At 27.0% G+C, this 26,673-nt stretch overlaps 1 protein-coding gene across 6 annotated transcripts in view; it reads right to left on the bottom strand.

The window, feature by feature from the left end:
- The window catches only part of LOC111622523 (teneurin-m-like), a 320,210-nt gene that overhangs the window by 59,016 nt on the left and 234,521 nt on the right, over positions 1 to 26,673 (bottom strand). For 5 of the 6 annotated variants that reach the window (XM_023364928.1, XM_023364935.1, XM_023364940.1 and 2 more), the window contains 4 exons: positions 24,116 to 25,507; positions 16,351 to 16,628; positions 12,734 to 12,848; positions 9,468 to 9,572 (listed from right to left, as the gene is read on the bottom strand). In XM_023364928.1, coding sequence (XP_023220696.1) covers positions 9,468 to 9,572; positions 12,734 to 12,848; positions 16,351 to 16,628; positions 24,116 to 25,507 — 1,890 coding nt within the window. The remainder of the gene's footprint in view (positions 1 to 9,467; positions 9,573 to 12,733; positions 12,849 to 16,350; positions 16,629 to 24,115; positions 25,508 to 26,673) is intronic. The other variant, XM_023364961.1, reaches the window with a different exon arrangement.

Below are 26,673 nucleotides of genomic sequence, written 5' to 3'. Positions count from 1 at the left end.
ACGTAGTCTGTCCAAAATTGGTAACCACCATTTATTCACTTCTTGTGTTCCAGAATACAAACATTTGCCAGAATACCAGTGCATTTTCCTCAGTAGATATAAAGCTCAAAAATCCCAGAGTGGTAAGGATGGAAAGAAAAACAAAGATGTCTGTAAGATCCACCAGTTCCAATTTTAACTTTGTAATTTTAATTGGATATTTTCTGTTTTTTTAAAGGAATGTTTTTAGTTTTTAAACTTGATGGCCAAGCAGCCTAAAAAGAAAGGTCAGGACATCAAATGTTTGTATTCTGGAACACAAGAACTGAATAAATGGTGGTTATCAATTTCTGACAGACTATGTCTTCAAATTAATTTTCATTGTTAGGCTTGTCATCTTATGGCATTCAAAAAATGAATAGTATCTTACAGCAAAATATTGTATAAACATTAAAAATCAGTCCCACAAAATACTCCCACTAAACTCCCCACAGTCACTTTAATTTCCCACTAAATTTACGGAAATCTGTCATCTCGGCAATATTGATTATTAGCAACTGCAGTGCACTTGGATGTTTTGATCAGAAGTCCAACTTGTGTTTTGTTGCATCTTTAACAGTTGACTCTATGCTGTCAAATTTGTTCATGTGCCATTAAATGCTTCTTACTTTTAATAATCAAGCAATCTCCTTAATCCAATACTGTTCCAATTCCATATACAGGTACTCATTAACTTATGACTTCTGCGACTTACAATTGATTGAAATTATGACAACAGTGAATGCTGACTGGTATGTCTAGCAACAACTTGATTTGGCAAGCTATGTGCAGCTGACTATATGATAATTTGTGATGATGAATGATAATATGTTCTGTATAAAATTTTATTTTGGTTCTTGCAAAGAGATGACAACAGCATACATACCAACTGTTCACTTTTTGGACAAACAGTTTGTCTTTCCCTCCTCTGTTTGCCCTGTAGCCCACCTTCCAGAAATGTTTGCCCTTTATTACTTTTGAGTGTTTTTAATAATTTCTATGACCATAACTTCTTTTAGTATTCCTCAATTTTAAACATGAACTACTTCATGTCATATTTAAAACTACACCATTAACTAATAATGTGTTAAACATTTAACATGTTATTGTTATTGCTACGAATTTTTAAATAAAAAAACAACACATTATTTTTAATGCCAGTATATGTGAAATATTTTAAATTCATATAACAATATAAAAAACTTCATAAAGTTCTCAAAATGATTCTGCAGCATTGTCATTTTACATTGAATGGTTTGTTTCATCAGCATGTGTGTGTTCTTCAATAAAATCATTCACTTTTTTTTATATCAAACTATAAAAATTAGTGAAAACTTTAAATATGAAATAAAATTAAATATTAATTCCACTACTAAACACCAGTAGTTGATCACGGGCCTGTGTCTGATCAATGAGGCTGTCTGTATGAAGTTTTCCAGATTTTCTTCACATCTCTAAAATCTAAATTGAGACTAGTTTCTCTAGAAAGTCCTCCCAGGAAGCAGTCAGTGTGGCAGATCACAAAATGTTATGTTTCCTTATTCTAGCAATCTAATCTAAAAAAATTAAGTGAACTCAAATAGAAACCAAAAAGAACCAGAAAAACCACTTATATTAGCCACTGACCCAGTCACAAAGATTCCATCCAAATAATAGTCTGTCCCAGTTTCTGTCTGCAATAATTTCCCAAATAAGAACTTATATTTTGCATGCAATATTTTGTGTATGCAGTATTCACATTGGCACAACTAGCAACTTATAAATAGCATCTCACTATTATATAATTTATTTATTACTTTGTATATTCTTATACACATCAATTCCTAAAAAAATTTTTTTCTACTAAATTATTTCTATTATCTTTAAATTTTGAGGTTCTTTTGCAATGGTTCATATATATTTTTGATATGTAGAATTCTGTTGACATTGTTATTTTCCAATGTTTATAAAGTTTGAATGCATTTATTCTTGATAAAATCAGTCAAGCAGTCAAGACATAAAACATTCACAAAACATTATCTTATTTTCTTTTTAAAGGCTTCAGATATAATGTAAACAGAGTTTCTGCAATTAATGTCCTTATCAATAAATCATTAATTAAAATCAAAATTCACTGAATCATTATCAATGAATTTTTGTACTACTGCTTTTTACCTATCAAATAAGCAAGCAAAGACTAGGAACTACTTTATTTAAAGTAGTTATAAACAAAATAATTTCAGTAATTACAATAATTTTTTAGCTTGCTTGTTTTAGTCATTGAGTTAGTCTGACAGTTAAAAGTATGAATTTAAATATTAAAATCATTATCTATAAGTTTTACTTTATATCTTCCTCATTTATTTTTTAAAAATTTCAAAATATAATTTGGAATTAATAAGTTTTTGTTTTCCTAATATACTATTTAAAATAACTGTAATTCCTATAAATAAATTACATTATTCTGATAGTTTCCATACTATTTATAAAATTCTGTTAAAATATTTTATATTGATTTTGTAATGTGTTTCTCTTAATTCATATGATTTGTATACCATTAGTAATTGATTTTTATAAGAATATTCTATAAATACCAAATTGCTATTTTCACAGTTTCAATTTCATAGATAAACTTTACATTTAAGTAAGTATAGTATATTTTTATATTTAAAAAAAAATTTTTTTAAATTATATTGTTAAAGATAATAGTTTTTCATCTGTTTTGAAAAACTTTAATTGAATATATTTATCTTCTTTTGTTTATGAAATAATTCAAGCCATCTTTAAAATTTAAAATATCATAGTAGTACCTGTGACAATTGGAACAAAATCAATTTCTTGAGGATTATCTCCATCATTATATACAGAAATATACCATAAACCTCTGTCTAAAAACTGCACAAATTCCATGCTGAAGTACGTATCCTAAAAAAAAAATTAAAAATGAATGTGTAAATAATATCTAATACATTATACATGAAAATAAGATGTTATTATTAGATATAGATTTAAGAAGTATTTTCTATGCTTCTACTGTATCAATGATGATCAATTAGCATATTATAAAATTTTTAATTAATAAAATGGAAAATTTAAATTAATAGGGTTTCATACTTTGCAGGTAAAAATAAATTTAATACATTCAATATGTATTAATAAAAAAAAACTAATAAAATAAGGAAAATTCATAGAACTCAATAATACATTAATATAAGAAAATTTAGTTCATGATAATATATAAAAAATTCAATAACAAAAAGTTGCTATGATTGAATAAATCCTTTTGCATAATATTCAAGAAAGCATTTTCAGATATTACATTCAAACAAAAAGGAATGTTTATTAAAATATAATTTATTAACTTCTAATAAAATTTATCATATATTGTAAATGTTTAACATATAAATGAACTTGTGGCATTTCATATATATAATATGTATCCTTATATCTATAATTATTTTGAATTTTTTCATTGCCAAGTTTTACATACTTTCTAAATTTTATTTTATCATATATTTAATAGATATGATAAGTATTTTTGTATACTTTATCCTTATAAAAGTAATATAACCAGTGGTTGTTCATGATAAACACTGTAGAACTGCAGCACCCCTAAAGCAAAATAAAATCAAAATAATATCTCTATTTTTATTACACAGTAATTATATAAATTATTATACATGTTTAAAATTAATTTTTTCATCAAAACCAATACTATTCAAAACAGTATATGAAATAAAAATGATTCTATTAAGACAGTTTGTATCATATGCCTTCCTGCAACAATATTGTTAGACAGTACAATGCCATCTCCTAAGACTAATTTCCACTTGTTTGGTCACTGTTTCTCATGAATCATAATATGAAATGCTTCAGACAGCAGTGCTGTTGCAAACAGTGTGACCACTTCACAGGAATTGCTTAGTGATAAGTAAGCTAAAGCAGGTAGTCTGTGCCCTCTAAATGTTAATATGAAAAAGACAAAAATTTTGAATCTTAAATTAATTTAATTTAATTATACATTAATTATTATATTCAATTAAAAAACTATATTTTATTATAAATATATAGTTTGTTATGTAAAGTAGTAGTAGTTACTCAGCATCCCACACTAGACAGAGATGAACTACTGTTAAATATGACATAAAACATCAATAAATGTACTTGCTAAATGCAATATTAAAATGTTGAGTAAAAATTCTTAACCTAGAAAAACATTTAAATTTATTAATTTTTATTTTATTTGCATCTTGTATTCATTGTAAATTTTTCCAAGTATATTAAAAAACACCATGTATATTCATCTACTATAATCAGTTCATATTAACAACTTTAAAATTAATATGTTTTTAATATTTGTACAATAATATAAAATTACCTTTATTATTTTGGATATTTTGCTTTCAAGTCAATAATTTAAAATAATTTTTCTAACTTTATTGAGATTTAATTTAACATTTTTTTAATACAAAACCCAAAAATGACAAGAATGTTGCACTGAAAATATAAAAATACTAAATAAACACAAACTAAATTCAACAATATAACAACACTTAAAACAGTTTTTACAGAATATTTTCTAGAAAATATTTTTAAAAAACATAAATAAAATTGTATCAAACTTTTTAGTTTTAAAAGATAATTTTATCAGATAAAATGTTTCATGACAATAAGACATTCTTTGAAATTATCATTGTCATTGGTATCATCATAAAGCTATTATTAGAAATAAAAATTTTATAAGCTTGCATTTTTATTTATTTACGAAAATAATTTTAGAAGTATTTAAAAAATAACTTGTATTAAGATTAGTTTAATTTCCATTTAAGATTTTTATCACAACAATAAAAACATTAATTTTTAATAAAATATCTATTTATACTTATATTTATAAAGTGTGTATGAGCATATATGTATATACTTTATTTTTTAATATAATAATACAAGGTACGTTCCATAAGTAATGAGACCAAATTCATAAAAAATCATTTGTTGAACATATTTTTACAATTAGTCAAAAATCTTCGAAATAGTACCCTCCTGCATCGATACACTTGTTGAAGGTGGTGTTTCTGGGCTTGGAAGACATTCTGGAAGGCCTTCTCCAGAATGTCCTTTAGAGCTGATGTAACATAAGCCTTGATGTTTTCAATCGTGTCCCAATGTTTCCTTTTATGCAGGCATATAAAATTATATAATTATTTCCATATGAAAACAGGAATATTTTGGAATACCATATTTAGGCTGCACTTTTTTATCCTAAATTTTTTGTCCAACATTGGAATGTGGTCTATACTTGAGATGATTAAAATTTTTAATTGTTTTAAAAGTATTTAAGCAATTTATTATTATTAATTGTCTTCACATAGTTAGGACTTGTAGCAAGATTATTTAGGTCACCAAGGGTGAGAAAAAGAGAAAAGCATAAAGAAAAAGTAAAAAAGAAGAAAAGAAGGGCACTGTCTGAGGTCCCAACTAAGCAATAATGCTACAGGACTATAAAAATTATAATCAATGTCTTCATTTGAAACTGACAGCTATTTATGTTCTTCACTTGAAACTTCACTGTCATAACAAGCATCTCTTGAGTCTTCATTCTCAGATGATGCAAGAGACACTGGATCATCTGACCTGTCCATCATGTTGGAAATGGATGTAACTTTGAAACTTTTGGTCACATTTCTTCTGGTATTAGTTTCCATAAAGGTATTAGTTCCACAATCCATTTGCACATCGTGGACAGGAACAGTTTTCTTAGCCTCCTGGTCAGCAGTGGACCTCCAATCATGGTAGAAATGTCACAGGTGAGCTTTAAAAGGACAGTTGATGGCTACATCAAGTGGTTGCAGCATTCCAGTCATCCCTCCTGGTATCACAACCATGTCACTTCTCTTTTCCATTATCTACTTTTTCACATTTTTGATCAGATGACCTCAGAAGCTGTCAACAACCAAAATAGACTGCTGATGTAACAGTGCACCTGGATGCCAAAAACCACACTGACTTCAGCCAATCCACATAGAGTTCTTCTGTCATCCAGCGTTGATCTTGAACTTGTACCAATATTCTATGCAGTAGTGTTTCTTTTGGCAGGGTTTTATGCTTAAAAATGATATAAGGTGGCAGCTTGTTTCCATCATCAGTGATGCATTAAAATACAAGCATCACTGCTTTTCTGCTCCTGCTGTTCATACCAGAACTGTTTTTCACCTGCCTGATTGACTGCAGTATCACTTGCATATCAAAGAAGACAGGAGTTTTGTCAGCATTACCTATTGTCCTTAAGTCATAACTGTGTGTCTTTCTTAATCTGAGGACATGTTTCTGAAATATGAGCAGTTTCTCTTTGTATGTGTCAGGGAAGCTGCTGCACCATTGAAGTTTAACGCCAAATCACAAGCTTATGTTGTGCCATAAAACAACTTGCTCAGCCATATCTTCCCTTAAAGTCACTTTCAGGAATTTTCATATTTTGAGCAATCCTTTGGGCTTCAAACTGAATTACATAGGCTGTTTTTTTCAAGCTCTGATGGTCCATAAAACAAAGACAAGTGTAAATAACAAAGACTTGTTATTTACACTTGTCTTTGTTTTATGGACCATTGGAGCTTGAAAAAGAAACTGCCCTCATATTTCAACAGATACACAAAAATCAATTTACCCAAATTTCATGGATATATCTCAACAGATTTGATTCAGACTATTTCACTGTCTTTCTGTGAAACAATTGCCAATTTTGTGATGTTTTCTCAGCAGAATCCTTTGTTTGGATCCATTGTTACACATTTTTTTTTGTCTACATCAAACTTCCTTCCTGCTGCTCGATTTCTATTTTCTTGTGCATAATGAATAACTTACAATTTAAACTTCACTGTGTAACTCACTCTCACTCAACCCATATTTAACATGCACTGAGCAAGCACTCAACAATAACCATTAACCATCACTTCATCCCTGTTTGCACTGTTGCCATATTGTTAAGATATATGAAGGTGCGCAAGAATCCCCGGAAGGACAATGACACAGAAATATGAGAAATTACAAAATTTATTTTCAACCAGACAGCAATTACACAAAACTTGCCCTATATATGCTCAGGCAATAACATAGAAACAAAGGAACCGAATCTCTGCTCGACCTCACACGTGTACAGCGGGGAACAAAGGCCTTATGCACATGGTGTTGCACGACTGAGGCGGGTTCGCGACAATAGAACACTTTTACAATATTAATAACTACGGTTATATTCTAACTTACAAACTAAGGTTAAAACTATGGAAGAATGATAGGATAGCATAGACAATAAGAGGTATATAAATGTTCGACAAAAGGGTACCCGGGATAACAGTATATGATATTTCCCTGTTGGAGAGGGGAATTGTATTCCAGTCCTACGATGTATATAACTCTTGATCGGGATCTTCTCTCTTCTTTCGTTGATAGATACGTCCTGCGTCACCCTTCTCTACGCATGAAAAATTTTCTCTTGTCCATGAACACCGTCCGTTCGCTGGCTCGTCTACTTCCTGACTGGCTCACTTTCTCCCCTGTTTACCTCGGGGCAAACACTCCCTTCCTTGCCTCATTCTCATAACGGTGTCACCCCCCTCCAACGAACAGGAAGTGAAGGATGGAAAGATCGAAAAACGAGAAAACAAAGAACACAAAGAAGAATATTTAATACTAGAGTTACGACTAGCGCGTATACAATAATATGGCGTCTCGCCACAATATTACTGTATATCCATGTCTCTACTCTCATCCCTTGGCAAAATTCTAAGATTTTTATTTTTTCCAAATATATCATTTCATAAACAGGGTGAGGCTTATACATATGTAAATATGGTAAGTATACAAAAAAGAAAAACTGGCAAGAGCTTTTGCACAACTTTTCCTGGAACTCATAATATACAAAATTAAATTTATCTGTAATGTCATCTTTTATGATTTTATTAAAAAATAATTTTTATATTATTAATTATTATAAAAAGGCAAAAGACTTATTTTTGCAGTAGAAGGGAGTTTTTAATTAAATAAATTATAAATTTGAATTACAAGTAAAACTTTCATCAAGTCTGACCCTATATGACATATGATAAATGAACCCCCTCTCTCTCTCTCCATGTCATGATCTTTACCTAAAAAAATTTAATAACCCCAATGCCCTGTATATTATGGGGATTCAGGCTATTAAAGAAATAAACTTACCAAGTTTCAAAATTTTTGGTTTATCCAGTTCTGAGATATAATGCAAATTAGACAACCATACATACATGATTTTGTAAGGTTTTTTTTCCTTACATTTTTGTGCTCCTGGAGTACCAAAATATTGAGAAATGCAAAATACCACGGAGGTCAAAATGTAACCAATTACAATTCTTTCCTTATGTTGCATTCAATAACAGCAACGAAAGTAAAAATTATAGAACAAATTTAATAAGTTTTAACTTGTAATTCTGAAAATAAATACAAATACTAAAAACAAAATATCATCATAAAATAATTAATATAATATATGTTACTACTGAATGTTTTTTATAATGAAATTTGCATGCAATGAAATTTGAAATATGCATAGATCTACTTTTGATTTTATACATTTTTCTGGTTTAAAATTCAATGTGACATTTATCTTTAAAACTATGTAATGATTTAAAAATTATGATTACAAGATATATAAATAACATTTTTGCAGAAAATGTCATTTATAAATATTTTGATAATTTGGGTTTCTTGTCTATATACATCATTGTTTTTGCAAACTTTTCCACTAATACTAATATAGTTATAAATTTCCATGTATTTTTTCTATTCCTTAAATTTTTAGAATTCTAAAACCATTTTTAAAAGGCTTATTAATAATTTTGAGTCTTTTCATTCTAAACATTTAATACAGAATAACATAATAATGTAATACTATTCTAAATTAAATTTAAAAAATAATAAAATATCACAATAAATAATGCTGCAATAAAATAGAAAATTATATTAATTTAAAAGAAAAGTTTTAAAATTTGAATGTATAACTAATGGCCTTTTCATTAAATATATGTAAATATTCATATTAAAATGAATTATTCAATATATTACCTTTGCTGACCTTAAAGTCCTCCTCTGTTTAGTATTTAAAATTTCTACAAAGTCATATCTTGTATGTGATGGAATTCCATTACGACGTCCGTATATACCAATACTGGCACCCTCTGGTACCGAATAATTAAATTTAACCAAAGAGGGACTATTTTGAAGAAACTGAATATTCCAATGACCAAATGATGAAATTTTTTGAGTGTATTTTTTTCCAATTTGAACTTCTGAAAATGATTCACCAACGGGAGGCATTGTTTGTGAAGGCAAAGAAGAAGGACCTAAAATATTAACAAATNTACATTTCCATCAAACTTATATTACTGAATAAAAATTTTATATAATTTATAATTAAATTTATAAAAGTCTTATACTCTACTTACTATTGGAACAGGATTCTCCAGCATAATCAGCATCACATACACAGCTACCTACAACACATACTCCATGACCATGGCAATCATAAGGACAAGGTAAACTGGATTCATCTAGAATAAAAATATATCAGTTATACACAGAAAATAAATATTAATATTTACTCTTAATTAAACAAAATAATGATTAAATAGAAATAAACAGTAATATATTTTTTGAAGCATTTATTTCAAAACAAATTAATAATTCAGTACAATCTTGGTAGTTTGACACATTCAGTAATCTGACATTAGTGGACTTTTTGGTAATACCATCACTGTTGTCAAGTCATACATGTTTCCACAAGTTCAAACTCTAGTTCCCATTAAATTTGAACACATTCCCACTAAACATGGCATGATATTTAACATTGTTAGGCTTTAATTGTAGAATTTTGTTGGATGGCAATTTTATGAAAATTAATTTAAAGACAGTCTGTCCAAAATTGGTAACCACCATTTATTCACTTCTTGTGTTCCAGAATACAAACATTTGCCAGAATACCAGTGCATTTTCCTCAGTAGATATAAAGCTCAAAAATCCCAGAGTGGTAAGGATGGAAAGAAAAACAAAGATGTCTGTAAGATCCACCAGTTCCAATTTTAACTTTGTAATTTTAATTGGATATTTTCTGTTTTTTTAAAGGAATGTTTTTAGTTTTTAAACTTGATGGCCAAGCAGCCTAAAAAGAAAGGTCAGGACATCAAATGTTTGTATTCTGGAACACAAGAACTGAATAAATGGTGGTTATCAATTTCTGACAGACTATGTCTTCAAATTAATTTTCATTGTTAGGCTTGTCATCTTATGGCATTCAAAAAATGAATAGTATCTTACAGCAAAATATTGTATAAACATTAAAAATCAGTCCCACAAAATACTCCCACTAAACTCCCCACAGTCACTTTAATTTCCCACTAAATTTACGGAAATCTGTCATCTCGGCAATATTGATTATTAGCAACTGCAGTGCACTTGGATGTTTTGATCAGAAGTCCAACTTGTGTTTTGTTGCATCTTTAACAGTTGACTCTATGCTGTCAAATTTGTTCATGTGCCATTAAATGCTTCTTACTTTTAATAATCAAGCAATCTCCTTAATCCAATACTGTTCCAATTCCATATACAGGTACTCATTAACTTATGACTTCTGCGACTTACAATTGATTGAAATTATGACAACAGTGAATGCTGACTGGTATGTCTAGCAACAACTTGATTTGGCAAGCTATGTGCAGCTGACTATATGATAATTTGTGATGATGAATGATAATATGTTCTGTATAAAATTTTATTTTGGTTCTTGCAAAGAGATGACAACAGCATACATACCAACTGTTCACTTTTTGGACAAACAGTTTGTCTTTCCCTCCTCTGTTTGCCCTGTAGCCCACCTTCCAGAAATGTTTGCCCTTTATTACTTTTGAGTGTTTTTAATAATTTCTATGACCATAACTTCTTTTAGTATTCCTCAATTTTAAACATGAACTACTTCATGTCATATTTAAAACTACACCATTAACTAATAATGTGTTAAACATTTAACATGTTATTGTTATTGCTACGAATTTTTAAATAAAAAAACAACACATTATTTTTAATGCCAGTATATGTGAAATATTTTAAATTCATATAACAATATAAAAAACTTCATAAAGTTCTCAAAATGATTCTGCAGCATTGTCATTTTACATTGAATGGTTTGTTTCATCAGCATGTGTGTGTTCTTCAATAAAATCATTCACTTTTTTTTATATCAAACTATAAAAATTAGTGAAAACTTTAAATATGAAATAAAATTAAATATTAATTCCACTACTAAACACCAGTAGTTGATCACGGGCCTGTGTCTGATCAATGAGGCTGTCTGTATGAAGTTTTCCAGATTTTCTTCACATCTCTAAAATCTAAATTGAGACTAGTTTCTCTAGAAAGTCCTCCCAGGAAGCAGTCAGTGTGGCAGATCACAAAATGTTATGTTTCCTTATTCTAGCAATCTAATCTAAAAAAATTAAGTGAACTCAAATAGAAACCAAAAAGAACCAGAAAAACCACTTATATTAGCCACTGACCCAGTCACAAAGATTCCATCCAAATAATAGTCTGTCCCAGTTTCTGTCTGCAATAATTTCCCAAATAAGAACTTATATTTTGCATGCAATATTTTGTGTATGCAGTATTCACATTGGCACAACTAGCAACTTATAAATAGCATCTCACTATTATATAATTTATTTATTACTTTGTATATTCTTATACACATCAATTCCTAAAAAAATTTTTTTCTACTAAATTATTTCTATTATCTTTAAATTTTGAGGTTCTTTTGCAATGGTTCATATATATTTTTGATATGTAGAATTCTGTTGACATTGTTATTTTCCAATGTTTATAAAGTTTGAATGCATTTATTCTTGATAAAATCAGTCAAGCAGTCAAGACATAAAACATTCACAAAACATTATCTTATTTTCTTTTTAAAGGCTTCAGATATAATGTAAACAGAGTTTCTGCAATTAATGTCCTTATCAATAAATCATTAATTAAAATCAAAATTCACTGAATCATTATCAATGAATTTTTGTACTACTGCTTTTTACCTATCAAATAAGCAAGCAAAGACTAGGAACTACTTTATTTAAAGTAGTTATAAACAAAATAATTTCAGTAATTACAATAATTTTTTAGCTTGCTTGTTTTAGTCATTGAGTTAGTCTGACAGTTAAAAGTATGAATTTAAATATTAAAATCATTATCTATAAGTTTTACTTTATATCTTCCTCATTTATTTTTTAAAAATTTCAAAATATAATTTGGAATTAATAAGTTTTTGTTTTCCTAATATACTATTTAAAATAACTGTAATTCCTATAAATAAATTACATTATTCTGATAGTTTCCATACTATTTATAAAATTCTGTTAAAACATTTTATATTGATTTTGTAATGTGTTTCTCTTAATTCATATGATTTGTATACCATTAGTAATTGATTTTTATAAGAATATTCTATAAATACCAAATTGCTATTTTCACAGTTTCAATTTCATAGATAAACTTTACATTTAAGTAAGTATAGTATATTTTTATATTTAAAAAAAAATTTTTTTAAATTATATTGTTAAAGATAATAGTTTTTCATCTGTTTTGAAAAACTTTAATTGAATATATTTATCTTCTTTTGTTTATGAAATAATTCAAGCCATCTTTAAAATTTAAAATATCATAGTAGTACCTGTGACAATTGGAACAAAATCAATTTCTTGAGGATTATCTCCATCATTATATACAGAAATATACCATAAACCTCTGTCTAAAAACTGCACAAATTCCATGCTGAAGTACGTATCCTAAAAAAAAAATTAAAAATGAATGTGTAAATAATATCTAATACATTATACATGAAAATAAGATGTTATTATTAGATATAGATTTAAGAAGTATTTTCTATGCTTCTACTGTATCAATGATGATCAATTAGCATATTATAAAATTTTTAATTAATAAAATGGAAAATTTAAATTAATAGGGTTTCATACTTTGCAGGTAAAAATAAATTTAATACATTCAATATGTATTAATAAAAAAAAACTAATAAAATAAGGAAAATTCATAGAACTCAATAATACATTAATATAAGAAAATTTAGTTCATGATAATATATAAAAAATTCAATAACAAAAAGTTGCTATGATTGAATAAATCCTTTTGCATAATATTCAAGAAAGCATTTTCAGATATTACATTCAAACAAAAAGGAATGTTTATTAAAATATAATTTATTAACTTCTAATAAAATTTATCATATATTGTAAATGTTTAACATATAAATGAACTTGTGGCATTTCATATATATAATATGTATCCTTATATCTATAATTATTTTGAATTTTTTCATTGCCAAGTTTTACATACTTTCTAAATTTTATTTTATCATATATTTAATAGATATGATAAGTATTTTTGTATACTTTATCCTTATAAAAGTAATATAACCAGTGGTTGTTCATGATAAACACTGTAGAACTGCAGCACCCCTAAAGCAAAATAAAATCAAAATAATATCTCTATTTTTATTACACAGTAATTATATAAATTATTATACATGTTTAAAATTAATTTTTTCATCAAAACCAATACTATTCAAAACAGTATATGAAATAAAAATGATTCTATTAAGACAGTTTGTATCATATGCCTTCCTGCAACAATATTGTTAGACAGTACAATGCCATCTCCTAAGACTAATTTCCACTTGTTTGGTCACTGTTTCTCATGAATCATAATATGAAATGCTTCAGACAGCAGTGCTGTTGCAAACAGTGTGACCACTTCACAGGAATTGCTTAGTGATAAGTAAGCTAAAGCAGGTAGTCTGTGCCCTCTAAATGTTAATATGAAAAAGACAAAAATTTTGAATCTTAAATTAATTTAATTTAATTATACATTAATTATTATATTCAATTAAAAAACTATATTTTATTATAAATATATAGTTTGTTATGTAAAGTAGTAGTAGTTACTCAGCATCCCACACTAGACAGAGATGAACTACTGTTAAATATGACATAAAACATCAATAAATGTACTTGCTAAATGCAATATTAAAATGTTGAGTAAAAATTCTTAACCTAGAAAAACATTTAAATTTATTAATTTTTATTTTATTTGCATCTTGTATTCATTGTAAATTTTTCCAAGTATATTAAAAAACACCATGTATATTCATCTACTATAATCAGTTCATATTAACAACTTTAAAATTAATATGTTTTTAATATTTGTACAATAATATAAAATTACCTTTATTATTTTGGATATTTTGCTTTCAAGTCAATAATTTAAAATAATTTTTCTAACTTTATTGAGATTTAATTTAACATTTTTTTAATACAAAACCCAAAAATGACAAGAATGTTGCACTGAAAATATAAAAATACTAAATAAACACAAACTAAATTCAACAATATAACAACACTTAAAACAGTTTTTACAGAATATTTTCTAGAAAATATTTTTAAAAAACATAAATAAAATTGTATCAAACTTTTTAGTTTTAAAAGATAATTTTATCAGATAAAATGTTTCATGACAATAAGACATTCTTTGAAATTATCATTGTCATTGGTATCATCATAAAGCTATTATTAGAAATAAAAATTTTATAAGCTTGCATTTTTATTTATTTACGAAAATAATTTTAGAAGTATTTAAAAAATAACTTGTATTAAGATTAGTTTAATTTCCATTNTCCATGAACACCGTCCGTTCGCTGGCTCGTCTACTTCCTGACTGGCTCACTTTCTCCCCTGTTTACCTCGGGGCAAACACTCCCTTCCTTGCCTCATTCTCATAACGGTGTCACCCCCCTCCAACGAACAGGAAGTGAAGGATGGAAAGATCGAAAAACGAGAAAACAAAGAACACAAAGAAGAATATTTAATACTAGAGTTACGACTAGCGCGTATACAATAATATGGCGTCTCGACACAATATTACTGTATATCCATGTCTCTACTCTCATCCCTTGGCAAAATTCTAAGATTTTTATTTTTTCCAAATATATCATTTCATAAACAGGGTGAGGCTTATACATATGTAAATATGGTAAGTATACAAAAAAGAAAAACTGGCAAGAGCTTTTGCACAACTTTTCCTGGAACTCATAATATACAAAATTAAATTTATCTGTAATGTCATCTTTTATGATTTTATTAAAAAATAATTTTTATATTATTAATTATTATAAAAAGGCAAAAGACTTATTTTTGCAGTAGAAGGGAGTTTTTAATTAAATAAATTATAAATTTGAATTACAAGTAAAACTTTCATCAAGTCTGACCCTATATGACATATGATAAATGAACCCCCTCTCTCTCTCTCCATGTCATGATCTTTACCTAAAAAAATTTAATAACCCCAATGCCCTGTATATTATGGGGATTCAGGCTATTAAAGAAATAAACTTACCAAGTTTCAAAATTTTTGGTTTATCCAGTTCTGAGATATAATGCAAATTAGACAACCATACATACATGATTTTGTAAGGTTTTTTTTCCTTACATTTTTGTGCTCCTGGAGTACCAAAATATTGAGAAATGCAAAATACCACGGAGGTCAAAATGTAACCAATTACAATTCTTTCCTTATGTTGCATTCAATAACAGCAACGAAAGTAAAAATTATAGAACAAATTTAATAAGTTTTAACTTGTAATTCTGAAAATAAATACAAATACTAAAAACAAAATATCATCATAAAATAATTAATATAATATATGTTACTACTGAATGTTTTTTATAATGAAATTTGCATGCAATGAAATTTGAAATATGCATAGATCTACTTTTGATTTTATACATTTTTCTGGTTTAAAATTCAATGTGACATTTATCTTTAAAACTATGTAATGATTTAAAAATTATGATTACAAGATATATAAATAACATTTTTGCAGAAAATGTCATTTATAAATATTTTGATAATTTGGGTTTCTTGTCTATATACATCATTGTTTTTGCAAACTTTTCCACTAATACTAATATAGTTATAAATTTCCATGTATTTTTTCTATTCCTTAAATTTTTAGAATTCTAAAACCATTTTTAAAAGGCTTATTAATAATTTTGAGTCTTTTCATTCTAAACATTTAATACAGAATAACATAATAATGTAATACTATTCTAAATTAAATTTAAAAAATAATAAAATATCACAATAAATAATGCTGCAATAAAATAGAAAATTATATTAATTTAAAAGAAAAGTTTTAAAATTTGAATGTATAACTAATGGCCTTTTCATTAAATATATGTAAATATTCATATTAAAATGAATTATTCAATATATTACCTTTGCTGACCTTAAAGTCCTCCTCTGTTTAGTATTTAAAATTTCTACAAAGTCATATCTTGTATGTGATGGAATTCCATTACGACGTCCGTATATACCAATACTGGCACCCTCTGGTACCGAATAATTAAATTTAACCAAAGAGGGACTATTTTGAAGAAACTGAATATTCCAATGACCAAATGATGAAATTTTTTGAGTGTATTTTTTTCCAATTTGAACTTCTGAAAATGATTCACCAACGGGAGGCATTGTTTGTGAAGGCAAAGAAGAAGGACCTAAAATATTAACAAATTTTAACTTTTAATTTAAATGTGTTTATATTATTAGCAATTTAATTAATGTTTTAATTATGATAAAAACTGTAGTATTTGTCAATGAATATTCATAGAATTATGATATCAAATTATATCATATCACCTAGGATATCTAAAGCTATTCTCTTTTTGAGAAATTTGAAATAAGTTTAATTCTTTGAAATAATCATTCTCATTATTGTGCATCTTGATAATGAGAAAGTATTTACAACATTATAATGTTATTAATAAAAAAATTATAATTCACTTACCATCAATTCTTTTATTATGGTAATTTTTAAATTTCTCAAATATTTATGTAGAAACACAAGAAAATTTCTAATAATGTTTAATAATAAGTTCTTTTAATCATATTAAAATTCAAAATTATAAAAAAAATTAAGAGACATTTTAATTATAAACCTAATTATAATCTCAATACCAAAATAAAATGCTTTTAATAAATTTTTCTTTTAATTAATGCTTGGCTGTGAATACATAGCCTAAAAGTGCTTAAAGTTATTAAAAATTTTCGTTCTGAAAAAAATTGAATTCGTTTTTAATATTGTTAAATGATTCATTAAATATATGGTTTTGAATTTTGATTAAGCTTTTTTTCATGAAAATAATATTGTTTATTATCTCTACTTGTAATTTAATAATTATTACTATGATTATTACAACAGAATCAGTCTTAAATTACATAAATTCATATATTTATTAATAAACATGGGCAAATAATTTAAAAGCTCATATAAAAAAGTTCACAAGTTTAAATTAAAAAATTTAGAAAAAAACTAAAATTCTTGAATGACTCAGAATGATTTCTAATTTAATAAATTTATTGAGTTTTTAATGATGTTGATCTCCAAAAAATGTTTACATAAAAGTTCAAAAGACTTCTAAAAGAATGTTTTTATGCTTTTAACAAAAACCCAAGATTTAAACAAAATTTTTAAAAAATTTATCTCTAAATACATACATAGTTAAATTAATTCCCAAGAAATTTTTAAAATAATTTTTTTAAAAGACTGTCTTGTGACATTACGTTATTAAAATATAAAAAAAATAAATGTAAAATATTCAAGCATTTAATCTCCATACTTACTTAAAAAGAATAACTTAAAAGAGAAATTAAGGTATTCTATTCTATTTACTTTATTTCATTTCTTCTCTTGAAAACATATTTAAATGTATTGAAAGTAGTTGAGAGATTAAAAGCTTGAGTATTTTACATTTATCTTTCTATATTTTAATAATTTAACACCACAATGTAGTTTTAAAAGAACAGTGGTTATTTTTATTTTGAATGAGTTTTGTTATTTTATTTTTCATTAATCCCTAATGTATCTTCATCTTCAAAGATAGTTTACATAACCATAATGTTTAGATATAGTAATTAAAAAAAAAATGTTTGTAGTTAAATTCTTTTAATTTATTTTTGAAAAACAATAATATATTTCTTTTACATGAAAATTTATATTAATTCATATTAAAATAAAATTCACAAAAAGATAAATTTCAATAATTTTCAAATCCATCATTTATCTTTATCATTCAAAACAAATATTATGTTCTTTTTTATGTTAAAAATTATTTTTGATTAAAGTATATTCTTTTTCATATTACAGCAATTAAAATATTCTTAAACCAATGTTTTTAATTATTTAAATTACAAACATATTAAATAATTAGTTTTTCTTTTTTAAATTTTTAGATAATTAAATTTAAATAACAATATAATCCTTTCATAAAATAATTTATGTAAGGTTTATTTTTTATTTTAAGTTTCCAAAATTTAAGATAAGAGTCATTTTATGGATTGGATGTGACTCTTATCTTAGATTTAAGTGTTATTTAAAAATGAAGTCCGAGTTATTTCAATTTTAGATATACAGATAAAATCTTTATTTAAATTTTTTCATTTTTTACTTTCAGATTAATACTAACTCAATTAAAATTAATAGACTTCCTATTATAAAATTGAAGTTAAAAAGAATAAAATCAAAGCTATATTTATTAATGTAAATATGAAATTGAAAATCAGCAGAAATACAGAAAGAAAGTTTAATTACATGCCTAATTTTATAAATATTTATTAATAGTTATAGTTTATCAGTTGGCAATTTATAGTTTAACTATTGTTTATTAATAAATATATAGATTATAATTTAACAATTGGTGTTGTTAAGTTATAAATAGAACTGTTAATAAAACTAATTTTTCTTCAATGTATTAAATGTATATATTTTTAAATAAACAAAATGCTTTACATATAATTTTCTGTTATTTAAAAATAGAATATTCATTAACTCATATTGCAATTTTTCATTATTTCAGTATCACTAAACATATTTAAAAACTAGTGATTTAAATTTTACATTCACAACTGCCTTTTCAAACTGTTAAAATGTCAGAAATGTAAATATTATAAGTAATCACAATAATAATGCTATATATCTAAAATTAAACAAAATATATATATAATAAATATCTATATATTTTATCTAATCTGAAGGAAAAAAACATGTTTTTATTTTAATTCTTATGATTTGGTTTCAATCTCTTGCATAATATTTTATTTTTTTAAAAATATTTATTATTTCATTTCCATCATTTTCAATTTTAATCTATCCTGCAGCTCATAGCTCAATATAATTTTCTAATGATGATTACTTTTAAAAACTTCAATTAATTGTATCCTGTTATAAAATTCATGTCTTTAAATCTGTTGATCTGAAATACAGTGGGTGATTGGTTAACGAACAAATCGGATAACAAACACATTCACAAAAGATTTTTATGATCAGACAACAAACACATGTTCGGATAACGAACACTTCACTGAACAAACACAAGAAGAAGCACCGTAAAATAACGAATACCGATTGTCTTCAGGCAACAATTCAAAACTTTTCAGAGTGCAGGAGATGTCAACATCCACGTTCTACCCAGTATATACTGATCAGATAGTATTCCCCTGAACTTTGAAACTCTCCCTTGTAATTCCAGCCTTCTATATTTCTGACAGAAACAATTCTTTTATGTTTTCTTCTGAAAATGCAGATTTATGCTGATAGCTGCTATTAAAGATCTTTTGAAAAAGTGGGAGGATGTCAGAACAACAGTCTTAAAATGGCATTCAAACCAGGTTGAGGTTAATAAGCCTAGGGATCTCTACAATTACGATGCTATTAATTATTTCTGAAAAATCATGAAGAAGACAGAAAAACAATTGACATTGGACAGATTCTTTAACCCCTACAAATGGAAAAAACATGACTAATAAAAATGCAAGACCATGTATACAATGGTACCTCAGGATATGAAATTAATCTGTTCCAAAACTGAGATCGTATCATGAAAATGTCGTAAGGTGAATCATTTTTCCCCATACAATTACACATAAAACCAAATAATTCATTCCAACACGAAAAACACACTCAAATTAAAGCTAAGTAGTACATTAAAAAAAATAACTATAGTAAGGAAAACACTGAAAAATGCGTTTTTGTAGTTGTAAATGTATAAATAACTATAATAGAATAATAATTGATAAAAATAATGTAGTTTTATTTTCACTTTACCTTTGAGGATAGACGACGGTGGAGGTGTAAACTGGTGGCAGAAGAGAGGGAGAAGGGAAATGATACAAAAACTTAACTTACATAGCATAATGTAACAACAGCTTAAAAATAACTCAGAAAAGATTAAAAAAAATATTGTTGTTATATATATTTTAAATTTTTATTCACTGCTTTTTGCTTTCTTTCCTTCACATCCACTGGATACAGGTTGCTTGGTAAAATATCTATCCAAAGAGGTTTGGCTTTGCCTACTATTTAAAATGTTTCTAAAATTACTTAGGCAAATGTCATTACTTTGAGCAGCAATACAGCTAGTGTGAACCTTTTGGGATGTCTCTTTTCAATAAAATCAGTCACTTTCTGATAATACCTCAAGATTTCTTTTATCGAGCGAGATCCTTCCACGACGAAGCAAACATGCGGACTGAGACCAACGAACAGAAGTGAATAAAAAATGGTGCTGCAAACTAATGTAATGTCATATGGTGAGTTTTTGTTCATATCGTGGAGCAAAAATATGTTCGAATTTCATGTCGTATCCTGAAAATTTCGTATGTTGGGGCGTTCGTATCCTGAGGTACCACTGTATATGTATTTTTATTATTACATACGAATAAACGTAGTAAGAAAGTATATATTTTTTATTTTTTTGCAGTCTCCAGAACGAATTAATCAAATTCCCATAGAAACCTATGGTAAATCGATAATCGGTTAACAAACTATTCGAATAGCGAACNAACATGTTTTTATTTTAATTCTTATGATTTGGTTTCAATCTCTTGCATAATATTTTATTTTTTTAAAAATATTTATTATTTCATTTCCATCATTTTCAATTTTAATCTATCCTGCAGCTCATAGCTCAATATAATTTTCTAATGATGATTACTTTTAAAAACTTCAATTAATTGTATCCTGTTATAAAATTCATGTCTTTAAATCTGTTGATCTGAAATACAGTGGGTGATTGGTTAACGAACAAATCGGATAACAAACACATTCACAAAAGATTTTTATGATCAGACAACAAACACATGTTCGGATAACGAACACTTCACTGAACAAACACAAGAAGAAGCACCGTAAAATAACGAATACCGATTGTCTTCAGGCAACAATTCAAAACTTTTCAGAGTGCAGGAGATGTCAACATCCACGTTCTACCCAGTATATACTGATCAGATAGTATTCCCCTGAACTTTGAAACTCTCCCTTGTAATTCCAGCCTTCTATATTTCTGACAGAAACAATTCTTTTATGTTTTCTTCTGAAAATGCAGATTTATGCTGATAGCTGCTATTAAAGATCTTTTGAAAAAGTGGGAGGATGTCAGAACAACAGTCTTAAAATGGCATTCAAACCAGGTTGAGGTTAATAAGCCTAGGGATCTCTACAATTACGATGCTATTAATTATTTCTGAAAAATCATGAAGAAGACAGAAAAACAATTGACATTGGACAGATTCTTTAACCCCTACAAATGGAAAAAACATGACTAATAAAAATGCAAGACCATGTATACAATGGTACCTCAGGATATGAAATTAATCCGTTCCAAAACTGAGATCGTATCATGAAAATGTCGTAAGGTGAATCATTTTTCCCCATACGATTACATGTAAAACCAAATAATTCATTCCAACACGAAAAACACACTCAAATTAAAGCTAAGTAGTACATTAAAAAAAATAACTATAGTAAGGAAAACACTGAAAAATGCGTTTTTGTAGTTGTAAATGTATAAATAACTATAATAGAATAATAATTGATAAAAATAATGTAGTTTTATTTTCACTTTACCTTTGAGGATAGACGACGGTGGAGGTGTAAACTGGTGGCAGAAGAGAGGGAGAAGGGAAATGATACAAAAACTTAACTTACATAGCATAATGTAACAACAGCTTAAAAATAACTCAGAAAAGATTAAAAAAAATAGTGTTGTTATATATATATATATTTTAAATTTTTATTCACTGCTTTTTGCTTTCTTTCCTTCACTTCCACTGGATACAGGTTGCTTGGTAAAATATCTATCCAAAGAGGTTTGGCTTTGCCTACTATTTAAAATGTTTCTAAAATTACTTAGGCAAATGTCATTACTTTGAGCAGCAATACAGCTAGTGTGAACCTTTTGGGATGTCTCTTTTCAATAAAATCAGTCACTTTCTGATAATACCTCAAGATTTCTTTTATCGAGCGAGATCCTTCCACGACGAAGCAAACATGCGGACTGAGACCAACGAACAGAAGTGAATAAAAAATGGTGCTGCAAACTAATGTAATGTCATATGGTGAGTTTTTGTTCATATCGTGGAGCAAAAATATGTTCGAATTTCATGTCGTATCCTGAAAATTTCGTATGTTGGGGCGTTCGTATCCTGAGGTACCACTGTATATGTATTTTTATTATTACATACGAATAAACGTAGTAAGAAAGTATATATTTTTTATTTTTTTGCAGTCTCCAGAACGAATTAATCAAATTCCCATAGAAACCTATGGTAAATCGATAATCGGTTAACAAACTATTCGAATAGCGAACAAAGTCTTGGAACGGATTATATTCGTTAACCGATCACCCACTGTATTGTAATCACATATAATTTGTTTCAGACTGGTATTATATAATAGATAAACTTATATTTTAATGAGTATAAAACATTTATTCAATGCATAAAAATACAAATTCTCCAAGTTATTGAGATATAAAAGAAATTGGACCACTAATTGAACTTAATGAGATAAAAACAACAAGCAACACCACTTACTAAAAATAAACAAAAATATAAAAATTGTTTATTGGTGTTACTGGCAAATACATTTAATTACAAACACTTTTGACAGTATATAACTGTCTTCCTCAGGTAATATGGCAGGTGGAACATACATACAAATATATACTGTTGAAAATTGCTTGTACTTGTTGCTTAAACATATTTTCCAGTAACACCAATTGACAGTTTTTATATTTTCATTTACTACTTGAACTTAAATTTTAATTCAATTTTTAAATCCCTCTGTGAAATATTTCATTAACACCTATTAACTGTTTATTATATTTAGTTAATAAAAACGAATAAATTTGGAAATTTTATGTTTATTCATTCTCTCTAATGAGAAAAATTTAAGTTACAGAATAATAATGACCTGAGCACCAGTACTTGCATATTGTATTGTAAAATTTATAGAACTACTTAACAGTTTCAAGAACAAAAATTAAATAAATAAATAAAATGCAATTAAAACTTGACTGAATTACAGATGTAACTAATTCAGATTTCAATGTAGGTTTATGAGTGTCTGGATTTTCTGAAAAATGAATATTTATTAATATTTAAATAAATTATTCTATCGTATATTAATATTATCAATTAATTTTATAAAATTTCAATTTTATATACTGTATATCTAATTAAAAACAAGTAAGATTATTGAAGTTCTTCAATAATTCTAATAAAATTATTGATATAGAAAGATTTTATTTGTTACAATTTTTAAAAGAAGATCAATCAAAATATTTTAAATAAATTTATATTTTAATATTAAACCCTTTAACTTCAATTTTAGTATACAAATAATTATTTTTGATTATAAACCAGAATATTTTTAGTAGTATTAGTATAGTTAATATTTGTTTAGAAAATGAAAAATGAAAAAAAAAAAACTATTTTGATTATTTATTATTATATGAAAATTATAAGTTTAGTAAAATAATTACTTATTAGCTCACCTGTTAGAAGATTAATGACCATATCAACATCTACTAGTTTTGACTAGGATACCAAAATCATGCAAAAGATTGATATGAAATGTTAGCCATGCAAGTATTGTGTTAGCATTGTTGACAAATGCAACATTAATCCAACATGCAAGTTTACTTACTGTGATCAGTAGATATTTCGGTAGTTTCTTCTGTTGTAACTAGGTTATCAGTAGATTCATTTATTGATGATGCAGTAGTACTAATATCACAAGTACAACATTCTTCATAAGAAGGAACATCAGTTGATGATTCATTAGACAGATCCAATACTGCAGTTGATTCATAAACTTTACTAACTAAATTTTCATCATTACTTGTTTCATTACTTTCATTAGGAATAACTGTTTGTATAACAGTTGGCATAACAATATTTGTATCAATTTTAGTTATTGATTCTCCTGGTGACTGTGTAAGAGATTCTTCAATATTAGATAATATTGAAGTCTGTAAAATGATTTCCTCTGTAGATTGTGAAACTTCATTTCCTGATAAACTTGAAGAAACACTAAATATTGTCTCTGATCCATATAATTCTGTAATGCTTAAATTTAGTTTTTCTAACCAAATACTAGATGAATTTGTTGATGCATTTAATGAAAAATTATCTATATATGAATTTACAGTAGAATATGTTGAATATTCTTCTGTTTGCGTTGCATTATGTAGCTGAATTGATATTTCCTCATCTTCCACTGTAGTTGCAAATACATTACCATAGCTCACTTCTGTTGGACGGGTAATTAATACTGGTCCTTTACCAATGCCTCCACCTGGTGCCACTTCAGGTTTAGCATATTCAACCATATTGACTTCTACTCGATCATTGCCTACTATTAAATTTGCTGGAGGTATCAAAATAGATATAGGTTGGATAGATTCATGCTCATTAAGCACAGAATAAATTTCATTGTCAGTGGCATTATTATCAGTTTTGGATGGCACAGAAACAGCAGCAGAATCATGCTGCAACCCTCGAACATCACTATCCTGATCATCCATGGATGTGGCATTGGTGGCATTACTTAAAATATCTGTTGTAACATTTTTTCTGTTGAGAACAGTAGTTAATGGATTATTATCACTGACCTGGATTTTTGATATTTCATTTGTTTGTTTTGAAAATGTTTCTTTTGACACCAGCAATAAATCTTCTGCTTCAAGATCTAAAGCAGTCTTCCTTGTTGCTTCCATAGTACCAGTTCTACCAGTTTCTGGGACAACAAGAGAAGCATGCTCACCGCTGCCAGAATCCATGAAATCAGCAGTGGTGTTGATGGGAAGAGAAGGAAAAGTGGTAGTAGTAGTTTGAACAAACTCGGTTGACAAATTAGCATCACCCACCTCACGGATTTTACGAATTATGGATCCATCAGAAACCCCAGTTTTACCTCTTTTCCAAGAATCCTGATACGTACTTTTAACATCTTTACTGTCATCCACTAGACCCATATCTTCAACCATCACTGGACATGGCTGCTTGTTAGCATACTGCCAGTTTAATACAGTAACAGCTGCAATTTACAGATAACAGAATATTTAAAATTAATTATATTATTATAATAATATTGATAGTTTAATCTATAGTTTTTGTAAAATATATTATATATATTTAAAAAAGGCTCTATTATTGATTTCAAAAATAGATATAGTAGAGTCCCTGAAACTCAACTCTTGATAACCGGACATTCCATAAAACTCATTGTGTCATTAAAAAACAAAATACATGTAATCTAATTTTTACATCTATAACTTAACTCTAGGATCAAATAAGTTATCATTCTTCATTGGTGATACTTGATAATATCATCAATTCCACATGTTAACAAAGAATATAACCCTTTTACCAAGGAGCCACTGAAAAATGCCACAATGCCACTAACTTGAAAGTAGCCACTGAATAGCCAATACTTTTTCATTTTTTTAATTAAAATTTAAATAGGAATATTTGCTAATGATATGTAGTTAACATGTATACCGGTATCAATTTGCACATATAATACCTATACAAAAATTTTGCTATTTAGATTAGCATCATCACTATACCACTGTATGTTAAACAAATTCATTAATTTAGCAGAATTCTGCTACAGTTGGCAATACACTCCTTCCAATGAAAAGATAGTCAAATTTGACCTGCATTTTAACACAATCTCATTTCTCTCTCTTTACTGTTAACACAGGAGTCCATGAAACTTGTCATTTTGGTAACTTGTCACCTTCTCAGTCCACATTAAGTCGAGTTTATGGGACTCTATAGTAATTGTTATTTGTTTGTGTGATAATTTTAGTATAAAACTTCTATCATTTAAAATTTTCAAAAGAATATAAGAATGATATAAACTATTATTTGTATCTAGACTATTACCAGAGATACAAATATTAATTTCTCTCAATACTTTGAAGAACTGATATTTTGATAGAGAAATAACTATAGTTGTTCCAATTTTTTTATTATTTTTTACACTCTAAACTTTTTATACAATAAAGATATTATTTAAGGACTGTCCATAAATTATATAATGCTAATTTTATCTTTTCAACTATCGTCACATCCACTGTAATGCTTCATAATATACTCACACATATAAAACCCAAAACTTACATAACACTTCTTCAACTAACCCTCTTAATTGTATGAAGGAATGATACACAGCATGGGGTACTAAATGTTACATTA

Source organism: Centruroides sculpturatus, unplaced genomic scaffold (genome assembly GCF_000671375.1).
Source record: "Centruroides sculpturatus isolate CEXI.00-Female unplaced genomic scaffold, Cexi_2.0 scaffold23, whole genome shotgun sequence".
Lineage (NCBI taxonomy): Eukaryota > Metazoa > Arthropoda > Arachnida > Scorpiones > Buthidae > Centruroides > Centruroides sculpturatus.
This window is presented reverse-complemented; position numbering and strand designations above follow the sequence as displayed.